General features: G+C 50.6%; 1 protein-coding gene across 2 annotated transcripts in view; it reads right to left on the bottom strand.

Moving 5' to 3' along the window:
• MRC1 (mannose receptor C-type 1) overlaps positions 1-1,572 on the bottom strand; it is a 79,936-nt gene extending 78,364 nt beyond the window's left edge. For both annotated transcript variants that reach the window (XM_037837661.1, XM_037837662.1), the window contains exon 1: positions 1,412-1,572. In XM_037837661.1, the coding sequence (XP_037693589.1) occupies positions 1,412-1,472 (61 nt within the window). In that variant the 5' untranslated portion in view covers positions 1,473-1,572. The remainder of the gene's footprint in view (positions 1-1,411) is intronic.
• Between the last annotated feature and the right edge of the window lie 16,631 nt (positions 1,573-18,203).

The raw sequence follows: 18,203 nt of genomic DNA, 5'->3' as shown, positions 1-18,203 counted from the left end.
AGTTATTGGAGTGACAATAAATCGGATATATTGGGTTAAATAAAATATATTAATAAAATCAAGTTCACTTGTTTCTTTCAATGTGGCTACTCAAAGTTTTTAAATTAAATGTTGTAGCTCGCCTTTCTGGCTTGTGCTATGCTTCAATTGGACTGTGCTGGGTTACAGAGTCCAAGTCTCATAAATAGCCCTGTTCTTCAGTTTCTACTTGAATACCTTCTGTGACAGGGAGCTCACTCCTCTGAAGCAGCCAGTTCTATTTGAACAGCACAAGCCTTCAGATGCCCCTGGTTTCAGCCTCAGGCTTCAGGCCATAAAGAACATGTCTGTCCCCTTGCACCAAACACGTGCCCTCCCTCCCGCTGCAGTGTCCCAGGCTGGGTGGAGAAGCTCCCCCTTCCTGCAGCCACGATTAACTGAGAGAGATACTCTGTAGCTGGTAGGGTACAGCACCTCCCCAGGCCCCAGCGCTTCTCAGCATGTCTCCTGGGAAACCTGCCCTCTAAGCGTGATCACACTGCTCCCCACCAGCCCCGGGGACGCGGGAGCCATGCCAGGAGGCACGTACCCTGTGTCCTGGGCATTTACGTGTTGCAATCGGTGAATCATCACAGCTCGGGTGGGGAAGGCGAGCGGCCCAGCAGAGAAGACCGTGGAGCTCCCGGCCATGCCCCCACCCTGGCAGCCGGGCGCAGAGAAGGAGCCTTTCCAGAAACTGTGGGCAAGCATTTGTTCATCTGATAGAGACCAAGAGGGACCCAGAGCCAAAAACCAAGGTGAATCCCCTGTGTACATGCTCCAAAGAGAAGTGGGACTGGAAATTCCTATAGACACTGTCACCCTGCAGCCTAGGCAGGCAGGTCTGGGGACAGAGAGAGGCTCCCTCGCGTCTTTGAATTCTCTGAGCCCGCAGCCCGTTCCCGGGGACCAGCCCCCAGCCCCCGGGGAGGCAGGGCTGCACCTGCTCTGCTCCGTCCGACAGCTCACGGTGCAGAGGGGGATGAACTTTCTAGAACAGACACCACGAGGGATGGAAACAGTCCCCAGATTCTGTCTGGGAAGGAGTGGCAATCACAGGGACCCCTGTGATCCGCCCTCTGACCCAGGATGAGGAGCCCCCCAAGCTGTCCTCCTCTTGGCCAACAGACACCTGGCAATGTTTGCTGGGGATGAGGCAGAAATAGCAAATCGGGAACTGGAAGGAGCAAACCACAGAGCAGGAAGCCCCTCCCCGAATGAAGAAGGGTTGGCACCCCGGGTGGGCAGGGACGGTGGCAGGAGGGGGCGGCCCCGGGGTCCCAGCCTGCCCGCGACCCCTGCCCGCTGGTTCCCCACAGAGCTGGGGGCGGGGAAGCTGGGCACCCACCCGGAGCGTCGAGGTGCCCTGCTCCGGGTGCCAGGGCCCACTTACCCAGCAGCGGGGTGGCCGCCGGCACCAGGGCGAGCAGGGCCAGCAGCAGGCTCGGCCGCATGGCCCCGGCTGTCCCGCTCCGGGAGGACGGGGGTGTCCAGCGGGCAGGGCGAGGGCACCGAGCCTTCTGCGTCCCGGCCCGCTGCCCGCTGAAAGGAGGCGCGGAGGAAGCACCGGCTTTTAACGGGCTCCCGGATTTAGGGGAAACCTCCAATAAGGAGATATCCTGTCACATGAGGGAGTTTGGAAAAACAGGAATTTAAAGTTACAACTTTGCTTTGTAAGCTGACTTCTGAGAAGGGCAGAGAGAGGAAGGGGACGGAGGACACGTGTGGGAGCCAGCAGGGGCGGGGAGCAGGGCAGGGTGGGGGGCCGGGCCCACCTGGCCGCACCGGGCTCGGGGAGCAGGGCCGGGGACCCCAAGCAGCCCCTGTGCAGAGACGGAAAGGGCAGCTTTGTCGGGGGCAACGACCCCTCCGTGTGTGGGAGGCTTTTTTCTTGGAAAGCTTCAAAAGAAACAGCTCACTCCCAGCTTTGCACCTGTGAAATGAGAGTGAGGCAGGGCCTGAGAGCAAACTGCCAGGCTGAGAGAATGTTCTAGATGGAAGCCCCAGAAGACAGTGGCAAAGCATTTGCTGCTGAGCTTGCAGCCCAGCCCCCACCCCGGGGACCCTCTCCAGCCGGGCAGGGCTCTCTGCCTGGGACGCAGAGCTGACCTTCAGTTGAGGGTGTGTCTCCACTTCTTGACAAGCACAATTCTTTCTTGAAAAGCAAACCAGCTTGTTCACAGATCCTTCGTAAGACACACCACCACCTCCAAACATCTATTGGGTTGGCTTTTAGAAGTAAAAATCGAGTTGAGAGCATTTTGAAGTCAGTATTAATAATCAGCCAGCACAGTGGAGTGTGGGGAATGTTGCTGATTCAAAAAGAAGCTGCTGGAAACATTATTCTTTTGAAAATTTAAATGAACATTTATTTTCTCTTCAAGCAGAAAGTGCCAAGAGTAGCCATCTTTGTGATAAAATTATGAACTATACTTCTTAACAAGAAATGTGATATAGTGCTTGTACTGATTTACACTTTTACATTGTAAATTTAACATTATTCTGAAAGAGGGAAAAAGATGGAAAAAATGTAAGATGGGGGGAAATGTTTCTCTTTCCACTAATGAATGCTTGACTAACAAAAAGTTGGTTACAAAATAGAACAGATGAAACGAAAAATGTTTCTTTCTAAAATGTTGCTTCTCTGGCATCACGGAAAATGTATTTAGTTAACTAGGCTTTTAAATGTAAATAAGTTACATAAATTTTTAAAAGTTCTGCTAATTTGGATTTCTGTCAGTTTCAGAAGTAAATACAGTGGCATTATCTCTATACACATATCTAGGGTTTTTTAAACTTCACAGAGATGTGAAATGGGCTCCGGGAGCAGTGGTACAATCGGCAGCTTGGAAACAAGGTGAAGCCACTGTCCCACCGAGGGTGACCCCGACCGTGACCCATGGGAACATATTTATCAGGTCAGACAAACAAAAAGCCGCCTCTTGCCATCTTCCTTATACCTTTCAACTAAGCTTTGGTTCTGGATTCTGGTTAGTTGTTACTGGCGGTGGTGGTTTTTAGTGAATGCTTCCTTCAAGCTAAAGAAGTATTTCTACAAAATAAGGAAATCCTCATTTCTTTTCTAATTGGCAAGACTGAATCACTGAATTCTCGTTTCCTCCTACACTCACCACCTCACACCCACACAACTCCACAGAAGATTAACTTTGTGACTCTTTGCTCTGAAATAGTTCCCAGAAAATGGGCTCAACAAATTCTTTGGTAACCTGCTCTAATATTTCTCACAGACAAAACTGGTGATCGATCAGAAGTGTGTTTTCTTAAGTATGTCTATCTTTTAAGGGGCAAATTCACTTGAATGGCATTAAGGTAATTTGTACTCAGTCAGAAGAAAAGTAGAAGATGAAATGGTGCAAAAGAGTAATAATAGATGAAAGCAAAATGACAACCAAGGTGTGCCTGAGATGTGAAATGGAACGGGAGAGAACTGGTAGTTTCCTTGCTCTCGGGGCCCTGCCGGAGGATCTAGATCCCTGAGTCCCACCCCGTCTGCATCTGCATTTTATAAAGCTCTTTCTGACCCACTGATCTAATGATGCCGGAACACTATTTTTTACGTTCTTATTCTTCACAGTTTCCAATCCTCACCAAAATACATCAAAACACCAATAGTGCATTTGCTGTTTAGTAGAAAAGTCACATTATAGAAACCCGAATTCTTAGTATTGGATTATTTATCTGAAGTATATCTAGAGCAGTTTAATTAGAAGGTTATTTGACCCATTTAATATTTGAAAAGAATATTTACAAATAAGATAAAAATGTACTTAACAATCTGAAAATGACCTACGATTTATCTGTGGAAACAAAGACACAAAAACACTGGGCTTGCTTTCCGGAACTATACTGAATAGATACTGCTGACTGTAACTTTTGGCAATTTGGAGTGCAAATTTTATATTGATTCATTCAAATATTCTTGAACACCTATTTTCTAAGGTATGTAAAATAATCTGTTTTTAAGAAGGATTTTGTAGAGAAAGTGGGCATTTCTTAAAATCCATTAATATCCTAATTTTAACACTAGGAAAAATTATGAGTTTTTTTTAATAGACATGTCCTGGAAAATCAAGATTTATGTATGTATAAATGTAAACTTTTGCAACAAATATTACTATAGTAAATATTATCCTCAAATTCTTAAAAACCAATTTGTGATTTAAATAGACTATACTCCTTTTTTGAGTATTTTTGCCAGTTTTACCAAGATTTTTTTGCAAATTACATATTCTTATAAACCATACTCATTTGTGGAATGAGTGAACTAATGAAATGTCTTCCAGGATGCACGTGGTAATGTGTGTAAAGCCTTTTGTAAGCCATCATTGTTATGAACATCTGGAGTGGAAAAGTGAATGAAATGAAAACTCAGGTGCCTGGGTTGCATTTCTCAGGTGCTGCGTGAGGGTGGGCAGGCTGCACACTGCACAACCCAAGGGGGCGCCCTTCCCACAGGCTGCATCTCCACAGGGCGGCCCGAGCCGTGCACTGGGGATACGATTTCATCCGTGAATCAGTTCTCCTGGCGAGTGCCTGGAGCCCCTTTGCATGGGCAGAGCACATGTCGGCCTCCGGCCTCTCCGTTTCCTCCCCCTTGACTGGGCTGTCCGTCTGTCTGTCAGAACAGATTGCTAAATAGCCTGCCGGGGATTGGGATCAGCCAGTCAGGGAGCTGGGAACAGTAAACCCACGCAGCCACGCCCAGTGAAGCCGTCATCACAATAAAAGGTTTGCTTAAACACAGAACTTTAATTAACATGGAAATAACCACTTTACACAGGAAAATGGCTCCAGCTGCATATATTTTATGCATTTTTTTCTTTTCATTTTTTACTGCATCCATTTCTACAGAGAAGTAGCTATGTTTAAGTAATCCAGCTTCTATGTAGTGTACTGTGGTTTTGTAAGTTTAATTCAATGTATGTTTTAATGGCTGTGAAGAGGAAAAGTTATCGATCAGTTCACCAAGTAAAGTCCGGTTACCAGGTCCACCGCACCGATCACCACCCACTAAGCACACGGCACAGTGCCCAGAGCTGGAGGGCTCCATCCCATGTCCCTTCCCTCTCCTTACTCCTTACTGACAATTGTCCTTTAGGACCAACAGAGACTTTAAAAGACAAAAACAAACAGCAACAATGTCACAGTCATGCTGGAGTTGCAAACATTAACTTGACCACAGCTGACGGAATCTCCTCGCTGTGCAGGTTGTTACCCTGCACAGCAGCCCCCCGGATCCTCCCAGCACCTGAAAATCCACATCCAGTGAGGACGCCCAGCGTGGATGTGGGAGTGCCAACATGGTCAAGGCAAGTTACTTAGTTACACATCCAATTATTTTATAACTTCAAGATATGCATTACATATAATCACATAAGATACTGCCATATTTCCACATTATACATTATCATGTAAGATACTGCAGCATTTGCACATTATTATATATTATCACATGATACTGCAGCATTTGCGGTTATACTTGTAATTCCAGCTTTCTGTTTTAAAGTTTGTACTTGATTATTTCTATGAGGGTATCAAATCCTCACACCTGGAATACTTACTTGGAGAGCTACAACTTCCATTTAGGGCTTTCTATCATAAAGCCTTATCTAGGCGTTACTGATGTGCCTTGACTTCACTATGTGAAACAAGACTTAGGCTAGGGCTGCTGTGCTAGCTACACTGCTAAGCTTTAAACTGAGCCAAAAATCTGTTGAAGGGAGTTGTTTTTGTACTGAAATCATCTCTTAAATCAAAGCCACTTCCTCAGTGCAATAAGGAAGATGACCCCATGTTTGGAGGAGGCTCTAACACTTCAGTTTTCAAATTTTTAAAGAGGATAATCTAAAAGCTATTTGATAGCTTTCATTTCACTTCCTAAAAGTTAATTTTAATTCATTCATTCCCATAATGGTCTTTATTATATATATCAATGATAAAAAGCTCGTTCTTGGACTAAATTAGTGGGAAAATATGTTCTCATTTAAAAAGAAAGAGGCTTTCCAGAAGAGTGTTTTTAGAAAAAGCGTAGTATAAATACCTAACTGAAACTAAACTACTCACATTTTCTAGAGATCCAGGAGCACCAACTTAGAGGAAAACTTTGCTTAACTTTAGCACCATTTGTGAAATGACAAACCATTTTAAAAAGCTGATATGCTGTGGTTATAAAAAATGGCTTCTTCTCTCTGCAGTCTATTCTTAAGTTTCATACATGCAAGATCTTTGTGCCCCAGATAAAATGATTACATAAGGAAGAGTGTTTACTGTAGCACGTTTCTTCAAAATGAAGGTGTGTCGCCGGGGGAGAAAACCCTGACCCGGGTCAGGGAATTTTAGCAGAGGAAGGAGAAGGCCACCAAGACGCTTTTACAGAGGCCCAGGATGGCGGGACCATGCCCAGGGTGATAACCAAACCAAGTCTGATGAAAATGAAGGGCAAGTCCCAGAGCAGGACGCCCAGGGAGTTCAGAAGAGGGTTTGGGGGCTTGAGCCCAATTCGAAGCAGAGAAATAAAGCTGTGTAGACAGGGTACAGCCAGCCCGACTTGTAGACGGTGGGGTGTCCGGCCACGCAAACCAACTCCACGGTGTCTGCCCACAGCAGGAAGCTCGCCAGGAGGAGCTCGGCCTGAGGGTCCCTCCGCAACAGGGCGCCCCGGAGCCCCAGGGGTGCGGACGGCGCCTCGGGCCTGGGGGGCACGCACGGGGCCAACAGTGTGGGGGTCCCCACAGGCTGGGGGGTCCCCACGGGCTGCGGGGCTGCAGCGCCTCCTGCACGAGGACTTGGATCGTCGCTCACAGCGTTGACTTGCTGCAAAGTGGAGATGTGGTGTGCCAGTCTCCGTTAGCTGCGGTGAACCCAGGTTAAAAATTAAATGGCGATGGAATTAGAATTAAAATTACATGGAATTAAAATAATAAAATAAAATAAAATAAAATGTGGGTGGGGGCCTCTCTGGAGCACGGGTCATTACTGTCCTGGGTGTGGTTGGCCCCCGCCCCTGCCCACCTCTCACCATCAGGCCCCTGGTGCCGTGTTACAAGCATGGGCACCGGGCCAAGGGCTTGCCCGAATTCACGTGCCAGGTGAGAAGGGCAGCGGGAGCCAGCGCCCGGGTGAACTTGCCTCACCTGTCTGGCTGCTCCTGCCTGTCTGCAGCCAACACATCATCTGCTAATCATAAAACCTAAGAATGTCATAAAGTCACAAACATCTAAGCGTTCACCGGATGGACCTCCTCGTTTGTGGGGGAAGAAACAGGCTGCGGGTCACCAGTAGCAGTTGGTACTACAAGGACCTGTCTGCTCTTTAGTGTCACAGTGAAGAGTGACAAGTGAATCCAAGATTTTTTATATGCTTTTTCCCAAAGGTTTTCTGAACTGGCCAGAATGGCTGAGTAGCAAGAGCCGCTCCTCTGTGGCAGGGAGGGAAAGGTGGGTGTGAGTTGGGGAAGCTTCCACTGGCCTATAACCATCCTGCTGTGCCTGTGTGCAGTGTGTGTGTGCACACCCATGCAGGTGTGTGTGTGCAGTGTGTGTACACCCATGCAGGTGTGTGCGTGCACGTGGGGGCTGTGCACACATATACACACAGATGTATGCATGCACAAATGTGCGCACAAGCCATGTACAGATGTGTGCACATGTGTATTCATTGTGTGCACAAATGTGAGTATGCACAAGAAGGTGTGTGTGCATGTGCACAAGTGGGTGTGTGTGAGGGTATGCATGCAGGTGTGTGCATTATGTGCACAAGTGTGAGTATGCACGTGCAGGTGTGTTATATTGTGCAAGGAGTTTGTGCAGGTGTGTACATGCACATCACAGGTGTGAGTGCGAGCATGCAGGTGTGTAGTGTATGTGTGCACAGGTGTGTGTATACCTGTCTCTGTGGATGCGTGTGTTGAGATTAAGGGATGACGAATAGTATTCACAGTATCATGTTTATACATGAAAGGTAGCACATTATTTTTCAAACGTGTCCACCTGAGCCTTTGCTTTCTGCACCTTTTTTGTTGCTAAGAATTTATCAGGCCTTGGCAAAGTTTACTTGGCAAACATGCTGAGCTGCCCTGTTACCTGTAAGACAAAATTTGAAAGGAGTCATTACACCCAGTAGCTCTAAAGGTTAAAGAGACAAAATCAATAAAACTTTGTTGAACTATATCGAACTGAAATGAAAACATGTTAAAATAAATGTTACTATGATTGAAGGCTAATGAAATGCTGGCTTACTGTTAAGTTTTAAAAAATCACAATAAACCTCATCTGTCTTTTTTATAATTAACTAATTACTGAACTTTAAGTGTGACTTGAGTATTTTTATAGACTTGAAGGGTATTTTCAGTTCTTGGTGAGACAGAGCTCACCTCTGGTCCTTCAGGAAAGACTGACCCCGGGCCCCGCAAGTCCCCTTCAGCAGCCCAAGGCCACTGAGGCCTGATGGGTTTCATTACATCAAGAATATTCAAGGATGAGAGAAAATTATATACTGATTGACTATTATTTTAACCCCCAAGGAATCACCTCTTCTTAAACTCAGAAGCTCCCATTAACTGCATCTCTCATTTTGCTAAAACAAATTCAATATAGAAAGTGTATTTCTTCAAGCGTGTCATGTGCTGAGAACTCTCCTCCACCTCTCCGGTGGCCAGAACCGTTTGAATGAAAATCCAAATTCCTTTGTCCACAAGGAGAACGCAGGGCACAGCCTGGGCTTTTGGAGATAACTGCAGATTCAGCATTGTTTCCAGGTCAGGATGTGGCAAGCTAAGAAGTGACACACTAACACCGTGAACGGCCCGCGGGAGCCTCGCTGCCTGAGGCTGGAAGAGCCACGGCAGGAACAAGGAGTCCTTGGCCCGGGTTTGGCCAGATGCTCGGGTCCAGTAGCTGGTGACGCAGGGCTGGGACTTTCCGGCCTGAAACGCTGAAGAACTCACTTAGATCTGGGGGATGCGGGGGCTCTGCTGTCCCCTCTGGAAGGCCCTGGTGGCCGCCGGAGGGCAGAGGGACTGCAGGACACACGGAACCCTGTGGGCAGTGGCGCGGCCGGGCAGACTGACCCCTGCGACGTGGAGACCTCCGTGGGGGCAGTGCTGTCCCTCTGTGGCTCCGTGGCTAGTTTCCCTCTGGATTATGATTTTTTAAATGTCCACTTACCACTGGGATTCTTTCTGCTGTTGTTAGGTTCTATTTGGGTAAAACTAGATTTATCTGTGCAAAATCCGTGAAAGAAGTGAGCATAAAGAGGGCTCTCCACTCCCTTCCCCGGAGGGTCCCGCTGCCCGTGAAAAGCGACCCCAGCCGGCCACGCTGCCGCGCCCCACGGCCAAGGCCAGCTGCCAAAACATTTTGTCTTTACTGTGCAAACTGAGAAGGTAAGAAAATGTGACTTTGATAATAGATAAATATTTAAGTAGGCAACATCTATTGGATTTTATTATTCGTCTACATTAATTCTGACTTCTACCTCTGACATTCCCCTTGCAGCCCACGGGGAGATAATGGGATACATCGTAGCAAGTCAGGAGTGAGGGCTTTTCTACAGTGAGCACGTGTCTCTTGCAAAGAGAGAAAGAAACCAAGAAAATATATTCAAATCAAAATAGAGAAAGAAAAAAGGAATCGCCACGGAAGGCAGCTGAGAAGCAGACGGGAATGAAGCTGATGGTGAAATTGCTGCATTTGGACTCCCGCCCGCTGTGGGGGGCAGAGAAACCCCCGGGCCTCGGCCGGGCTGCCCTGGCGCTGGGGACGGCGGGTCGCGAGGTGCTGTGCCCGCCGCAGGCCTCCCGGGTCCCGGGTCCCGGACCTGACCCACAGTCACCCAGCAAGGACGGAATCATCAACTGCGAGGGGCGTGGGAGGGCAAGCAGGTCCCGAGGTGGGAGAGCGTCCGGGGCTCGCCGGGCCGGGCCGTGGGTGGCCTTTGAGCCAGTGGAAGGTGGAGGAGAACTTCCCAGAGAGCAGAAGAGCCTGCGAAGACGCGGCCAGAATGGACTGAAAGAAGGAGAGTTTGGGGGGGGGAGTAGAGGAGGAGGTGGTGGGAGTGGGGGGAGGTGGAGGAGGGGAGCAGGGATAGAGGGGGAGCGGCAGAGGATAGGAGAGGAGGGGGAGAAAGAGCGGGAGGAGGGGAAGAGGGGGAGGGAGAGGAGTAAAAGATGGGGGAGGGGGAGGAGGGGAGGGGCAAGGGACAGGAAGGGAGGGGGAGGCGGGGAGGAGGGGAAGGGGCAGACGATGGGAGGGGGGAGAAGGAGGGGGAGGGGGAGGAGGGGGAAGGGAGGAAGAAAGAGGGTGGAGGGAGAACAGGGAGGACGGGGGGAGGGAGAAAGGGGGAGGGGGAGGAAAGCAGGTGGGGGAGGGGAGGGGAGGGGAGGAGGGTGGCTGGGGTCTCTTACTGCTTCTGCCCACCAGGCACTGTTCTGCATCTGCTCTTCTCATCCATTTAACCCCGTAATAACGTGACGATGTAGATACTATTATCTTCCCACTTTAAAGAGGAGGAAACGGAGGCACCGCGAGAGTGAGCCCTGTCTCCAAGGTCACGCAGCCGACAGGAAGAGGGAGGGAACCGGTGCCCCGAGCTGGGCCCTCACGACTCCCCCAGTCCCCCTGCGGCCAGGCCACCCCAGGTCTAGGCTGAGCCGGGAGGCACTGTCCCCCACGCCCAGCTCCAGAAGGTCAAACTGGAAAATTATCCAGAAAAAGCATGCCTAGTCTTGAGACAGCCTCCAAATTCATTTTTCCTGAGGGAAAAATATTCTTGGGAAAGCTAAAAAAATAATGGTTTAGGCATAACTAAGGAAAAAAACTGGAGGAAAAGAAAATTAACAGGTGTATCAAAATTTACAAAAACAACAAAGACACAAAGCACTTTTCATCATAACATTCCCGGAGAACGAGAGCAAAGGAAAGGTAAGGAGCTGAAATTCCCTCGGAGGGTCACTAGAAAGGCTGTCACTTCGGTGCAATTGCCGTGAGCCCATCCGAGGAGCACGAGGCGCCGCGTGGGGCGGCCGGTGACACCTGATGCGCAGCGCGGGGGAGGACGCGGCGGTCAGGCGCTCAGGGTCCCACGCAGAGAAGCTGCCACGTGCGTGTTCAAGAAATAAAGGTTGGCCCCACCTTCATAATTTACTGTTTTCAATGATCAGGAAAGGAATAGGAAATGTCAGAAAAGAGCAAACCGCAAGAGCGATTCCTAGTTGTTAAACTTGGCTCCGTTACGTGGTAGCCAGACCCGCAAATGGGGGGCAGGGGGTGGCGGGAAAAGTTTGAGACCCGGGGCCACGGTCACGAGCTCCGTGCTCGCACTCGCCCGCCCCTCGCTCGCCACCCGGCCCTGCGCCCCGAGCTGTCCCCGCTGCCTTCCCCACGTTGATCAGCGATGGGACATCTCTCGGGCCGCTTGCAACTGGCCACGGTGGGAGTATTTACACCACTGAAACTGGCAAAGGCTGCAAACCCAGGCTCTTTTTTTCCAGAAATCCAGTTGGTTAAACATTTTCCAGTATTCTATACTGCCTGTGCTCAAAGCTGTAGGCAAGTTTCCACCAAAGAATAATAAGCATCCGAGAGGTGGTCACAGGCTAAGAGATCACCGTGGAAACTTTCCACCCAAAAAGGGCATTGTGTCGTCAGTCAGAACATTCAAGAGCGCTAAGACTCTGTCAGTGCCCTGCCAGGCATTGCATAAATCTGACAAATAAATAGACGTCTTGTTTCTGGATTTTACACAGTGTAAAACTGCAGAATTTTGAGTCCTCTGACACTGGCATGGAGCATAAAATCTGATCACATTGTCCACTGTTAGATATCCCATTTTAAAAGATTATTTCTGAAAACTTTCTGGTCTTTAGCTTTTCATTCAGTATATTCTGGGTGTCTTTGCCAGTTGACATGTGTTTAGACTAGTGAATGGGAATTAATATAAATATAACATAAACATAAAGAATATCTCTAGAATAAACAGGATGTAATATTGAATGCATTTAAATAAAACAGTCAGATAAAACGTTTAAAAGCATATTGTCACCTCATTGTCAAATATAAATATTCCAGATTTTGAAATGGTTTGAAAGGCCTGAGCTATGTTTCCTTCGTTATTAAAGGTGCTTAGGAACGTGAGGGGCCTGGACACGTAGCAGGGCCCCAGGTGAGCCCGGGCTGAGCGGCAACACCGGGCACGTGTGGGAGTGGGCCCGGCCCCTCACCCGTGGAGCCCTCGCCTCAGCTTTGATCATATAAACACACTGGCCTCGGCGTTTGCCGGTGTCTCGCACACCAGCCGGCGAGCCGGGGAAGGGGACTGCAGCTCCCACTGCCCGGCGTCCCCGCACACCTGGGGGACACCTGCCTGGACAGGTGGGCCTACCAGGAACACCTGTGCTGAGGCACGGAGCTTGCCCCAGCACCCTGCACCCCTGAGCCAGAGGAAGGGCTTGGGGTCCTGGGCAGATTCCCCCTTACACAGGACCCATCCGCCCCGTCAGGGCAGCGGGCACTGGCTCTCCCCATGCAGGGAAGGGGGCTCACACCACCCCCAGGGTCTCACCCCCCAGCAGGGGGGTCGGGGCAGCCACGAGGCACCCCCACATCTGGGTCCCTTGCAGGGAAGGGAGGGTGGACCTGTGGCTCTACAGTCCTTGGCGTCCCCCACCCAGAAAGAGGGATCCCAGAGCCCTGCAACGGCAGCAGCAAGCTGAACCCAAGAGAAATGGTGCCCCTGCTCTGGGTGGAACTGTCCCCCAGCCCTAACCGCCCAGCAGGGAAGCAGGGCCTTTGGAGATGTGACGGTCCAGACGAGGCCAAGCTGGAGCTCGCGGCGCAGTCCTCACAGGGCTGTCTCCACGCAGCTGGAGTCCTCACCGCAGAGAACGGTGGCACAGCAGGAGGCAGATGGGAAGGGGCTGCCACGAGGCAGAGCAGAGGCTGAGTCAGGGTCCCCGGACCCCACCCCAGGACCCAGCGGAGGCGCAGTCTGGCCAGCACCTCGGTGTGGACTGGTGGCCCCAGAACCAAGGTGGTAACTGCCTGTGGTTCGAGCTGCCCGCTCCGTGGGCCGTCACAGCGGCACTGGCAGGCCCGGGCGGGACCCCACGGTCAGTGCGGAAACGACAGCACTGTCTCCCCACTGCACGTCCTCAACAGCCGCCCCGACCCCCTGGAAGGCAGCGGCCTCGCCCGTCGTTCCCACTCACAGTGACAGCCCCGTGGAGCCACCGTGCGGGTTCCTGCGCTCCCTCCCTCCCGGGACATGCACTCCAAACAGCTCGCACGCAGCCCTCGAGTGTCCCATTTTGCACACTAAACCCGTGAGGTCTGTCCTGTTGATGGCCCCCGAGCGCCATGTCTTGGGGCCCCGCTGACCTCACCCCGACAGCTGGCGCCTCCTTTGCAGGGATGATCCCCCCCACTGATGGAGTGGTCGCTTGTTTCTCGAGAAAAGGGTTGCATCCTAAAACTGGCACGCTTTCCTGAAGCCTCCTCCTGGCAAACGGCAGGGGTAGGGGAGGAAACACCCCATCCTGCAGTGGAGACGCCCTGTTCCCGCTTCTCGTGCCGAGCACATTGCGACACCCAGGCGGCCGGCCGGGCGCACGGTCAGCTTTCCTGTAAAAGGGAAGGGGGGACTCGAGGCGCCTTTGCCCACCCGGAGAGAGCCGCGTCCGCCCTTGGAGGGTTTGGGGAGGCTCCCTGAGGTGTGGAGTGCCCACGTGAGAGCCTCTGCTCGTCCCCAGTCCCTGGTTCCCTGGAATTGGCTTGTGGCATAACAAAAATCAGAACAGTCACTCATGTGAGAAAACTGTTCTGGCCACTCAGCAACAAGCAGGAGTCACTAAGAGAGCCGAGTTCCGGTTTCTTCTTTGCTCCTGCTGGGCGAACCGCTGGGCCTGCACCCACGCCACAGAGAGCTCCGGCCTTTCTGCCATCAGTGCCGAGCCTTCCGGGGGTCCCTGCGGACATCAGGCCACCGCAGGGCTGGTCCGGGACTCAGTCACCGTTTTCCGCTCCTCGCTGCCCCCGACGCTGCTCACCCGCCGCCCCTTCCTTCTCCCCTCACCAACCTCGCAGGACACCCTCCACTCGCCCACGCTGCAGCAGCACTGGGCACTGCCCGGCTGAGTGGTCTCCACCCTCTCTCCACCCACAGCCCCATCAGGCTCCACGGCCATCGGCCCCCCGGGGAGCTGTGGGCACGTTCTGGGCGCAGCCTGGGCATCGGAGCTCTGATACCAGCCAAGGGGGCTGTGAATCAGAACCATCCCAGCAGGTTTCCTTTATAAAAGCGTCTACACACGCCCAAGTCCCAAACCCAGGGACTCCGATCCGCCCGTCAGGGGGCTGCACTTGGCACGGGTCCTTTTAAAACACTCCTTATGCGCCTTTTGTGTACTGGAAACAGCAGGACAAACGGACAGAAACTCAAATCCCAGAGGCAGGTCCAAAAGCTCCGCCACGTCATGAGAATAAATATGATGCTTACAGTGTCTCACTGGCTGCATATAAATTGCAGAATTTGCACTCTCCAGAGAACCCAACTTCTTTTCTTGATTAAGTGTTTAAATATAAAAAAATTTTTGAGGAAAATAATTGGTAAATATTTACATCTTCTTGAAGTGAAAAAAAAGGGACTATTTTAAAAAAGCATAACACCGAAGACCAAAGTCATAAAGTAAATGTGGAGAGATTGGACTACATCACAACTTTAAAATTCTCCATTTAAAAAAACACCAAAATAAAATGGAAAGGCAGATGATAACTTTGAAAATACATGCTACATCTGTAACAGACAAAAACTTAACGTCTTTAACTCATGAATTAGTGGTAAAAAAGAAAACAAATAAGGAATGGAGATACCAACCAAAAAAAATAAAGGTAAAGGACACAAATGTGTGATAAAAAAAAAAAGAACCCACAAAAACACAGGTAAAGGACATAAATATATGATTTAAAACAACGGTAAAGGACATAAATATATGGTTCAAAAAAAGAAAGAAAGAAATACAAATATCCAGCAAACCTCAGAAAATCCAGCCTAGCTCGCACTTTAAAAGGCAAATGACGGAAGCAATAAGATCCCACCTTTGCCCGTGAAAATGGCAAAGGTGAAAGGAGTTAGTCACCCATGCCCCGAGGTTGCGGGGAGAACAGGTGCATCCCCCGCTGCGGCTTGGGGCCGTCCGGCTGCACCGGAACCTTCAGGCCCCGCCATCCTTGGAGCCAGACGTGCTGCTCCCGGCTGATGTTTTGGGGACATCACTGTCCCCGCGGCCGAGGAAACTGCCGCACGGGCCCCTGTCCTAGAGGAGTGGCCACGGCGAGCGGACGTCTTTGCAGAGCCCGGCAGCTGGCTGCTGACCACGGCCACCTCCTGGCTGCAGAGGCTGCGGCTGTCCCCCGAGGGCCCACACCAGGCTAGCAGTCACCTCCCATCCTGGCCCCAGCGGTCACTCTCTCCAGGCGGCTGCCACCAAGGGGCCCCGAGAACACTCTGCAGCCATCAGCCTGGGATGGAGGCTCTCGTCCCGGGCAGCCGACTCGGCCACCCCCGGCCCAGGCCTGGCCAGTCACCCCGCGGGGAACACAGCCCCCTGCCCCTGCGGGCTCGTCGCCCACCCCAGCCACGGTGTCCTCCCCACCCGACTCTCGGCCTCGAGCCTGTTGACTTTTGAACAAAAGTCATTACAGCCATGTTCATAATAGTTAAAAACTAGAAAAAAATCTCATTCTCTGACCACAGGGAATCAGCTAAGTAAATCACGTTTCATTACTAAAATGGAATATTATTCAACCAATAAAAATGCCACAGTAGGATAAAACGTAATAACAAGAACGACACCCACCATGTGTTAAGGGGACAGCGTACAAAACGGGCTTTCCTAACAGAAGAACACGCATTGAGGGGCTCAGGACAAAACTGCTTGGTGGGATCGTGCTTGGTTTTCGTTTACTTTTTCAGCTTTTCTCTGTTTACTAGGTGAATATGTATTATTTTGGAAAAACAGAACAACAGTAGGTATAAACAATTCAGACTGGGTGTTTAAAAAGTTACCTGTTTTCGGCACGTGTGCCTTCAACTGGGCTGACCCCACCCAGCGCGGCTGAGCTAGCCCAAGCACAGACACTGGATCTGCGGGAGCCCCCTGGGCAGTGCCACGACCTGGTTCCTGGCAAGCCAGGGCAGGAGGGCTGGGAGGGGCTGCCCACAGGTGGGACGGCCTCAGCCCCTAAAGGGGTCCCTGAGGCTGGTTTTCAAGCAGGTAGCACCAGAACCATTTCCCCATTTGTTCAAAGGAAATCCCACAAAAAATGCCAAAGATGGAGTGGCTTGATCCGGTTGAATGGGGAGTTGGGGCGCCAGAGACCCTAATTTGGCCTCTCAGGTTTCCACAATAGCTCCTGAAGAAGATTTCTAGGTTTCCAAAATGACAATTTGAAAAACAAACAGCAGTTTCAGGAAGGCAACTTCCAGTCAAGCGCTGAGTCTGTAGACTCCAGTGTGCAAAGAATCAGGTCCGTAGCCTGTGAGCGTGTAAAGCACCAGGTCTGTAGACTCTGGTGTGCAAAGCATCGGGTCCGTAGACTGTGAGTGTGCAAAGCACTGGGTCTGTAGACTCCAGGTGTGAAAAGCACCATGTCCATAGGCTCCAGGTGTGCAAAGCATTGGGTCAGTAGACTCTAGATGTGCAAAGCACTGGGTCTATAGACCCCAAGTGTGCACAATATCGGGTCTGTAGATTCTGGGTGTGCAAAGCATCAAGTTCATAGATTCCAGGTGTGTAACAGCATCAGGTCCATAGTCACAGGGTGTGCAACTAGCAATGGGTTCATAGACTCCAGGTGTGAAAGCACTGAGTCTTAGTTTCCAGGTGTGTAAATTATCAGATCTGTAGACTACAGGTGTGCAAGTCATCAGGTCTGTAGACTCCAAGTATTCAAAGCATCTGGCCTATACATTCCAGGTGTGCAACCAGCACTGGGTCTGCAGATCCCAAGTGTGCAAAGCATCAGGTCTGTAGACTCCATGTGTGCAAAGCATCAGGTCCTTAATCACAGGGTGTGCCAGTTCTCTGACTGGCAGCAGGAGGGTGATCAGCCAATACCCAGAAGCCGTCTCAGCAGCACTGCCAGTGCCCAGAGTAGATGGCCAGCGGCATCCCGGAGAAGTCTCGGGGTCAATGCACGAGAAGGACCACCAAGAGCAGGACAGGAGCTCAGCAAGCCGGCCGTCTGGGCCAACACAGCAGCTCACAGATGCCCCGCACCGGGCTGGTTTCAGAGCGGGGAGCAGGCAAGGTGGGAGAGGAAGGCGGGGAGGTCAGGAGCTAGGTACGCAGGGGCTGAGCTAGCAAACTTGAGATGGAAATGTTGGGGAGCATTCATCTGTGCCCACACTGGAGGGGCTGGGTCTCGGGGTTACACAGGGTGTTCTTGTTATTTGTGCCTGTGCCTGGGGGTTGACAGGTGAAGCCCTTCTACGCACCAGAAAAACACGGCCCTGTGAGGCCCAGCCTACACAAAACGGCCCGCGTAGAAGTTGTGACGCAGCAGATCCTCGATGCTGAGGGGTTTCCACTTGCAACAGGCACATAGTAGAAGGAATTCCTTGGTCCAGTGAAGAAGACTTTTAAGTCTAAGCAAATTTCATATCTAAAATAACTGCTATTTAAAAGTTTAGAAAAGGAAAAGCTACACAAGGAACAAAGATGTGTTGCTTGGAGTTAAGACAGCACAGATGGGTCAAGAGCGTCCGTAGGTGCAAGCAAGCAGACGACCTCAAGTTCAACCAGCAGAAGGTCAAAGCTGCTGTGCTTAGAAAAGAATATATTCACTTTCCCTGCATTTTCTAAACGCTGCTGTTGTATGCCTCCACTGCATTTATAATCTTTGTTGTTGTTTTTTTATCCCTATAAGTTCTGGTATATGTCTTTTTAAACTTTCTGATTGTTTTTGTTCACACATTGTCTTTTTAATAGCCTTTTGCTCTATATCCATATTTAGTTTATTTCTCTCCCTATTTTCCTTCAACTTCTTGCACTGATTTAGGAGATTTGTTTGAACTTTGATTCACTGTTCCAAAGTCCGTTTCCTCTGAAGTTTTCATGTTCTCTTGACTGAGCCATAACTTCCTGTTTCTTATGCTGACGTGTGGTTTTC

The sequence above is a fragment of the Choloepus didactylus genome, chromosome 5, assembly GCF_015220235.1.
Source record: "Choloepus didactylus isolate mChoDid1 chromosome 5, mChoDid1.pri, whole genome shotgun sequence".
NCBI lineage: Eukaryota > Metazoa > Chordata > Mammalia > Pilosa > Megalonychidae > Choloepus > Choloepus didactylus.
This window is presented reverse-complemented; position numbering and strand designations above follow the sequence as displayed.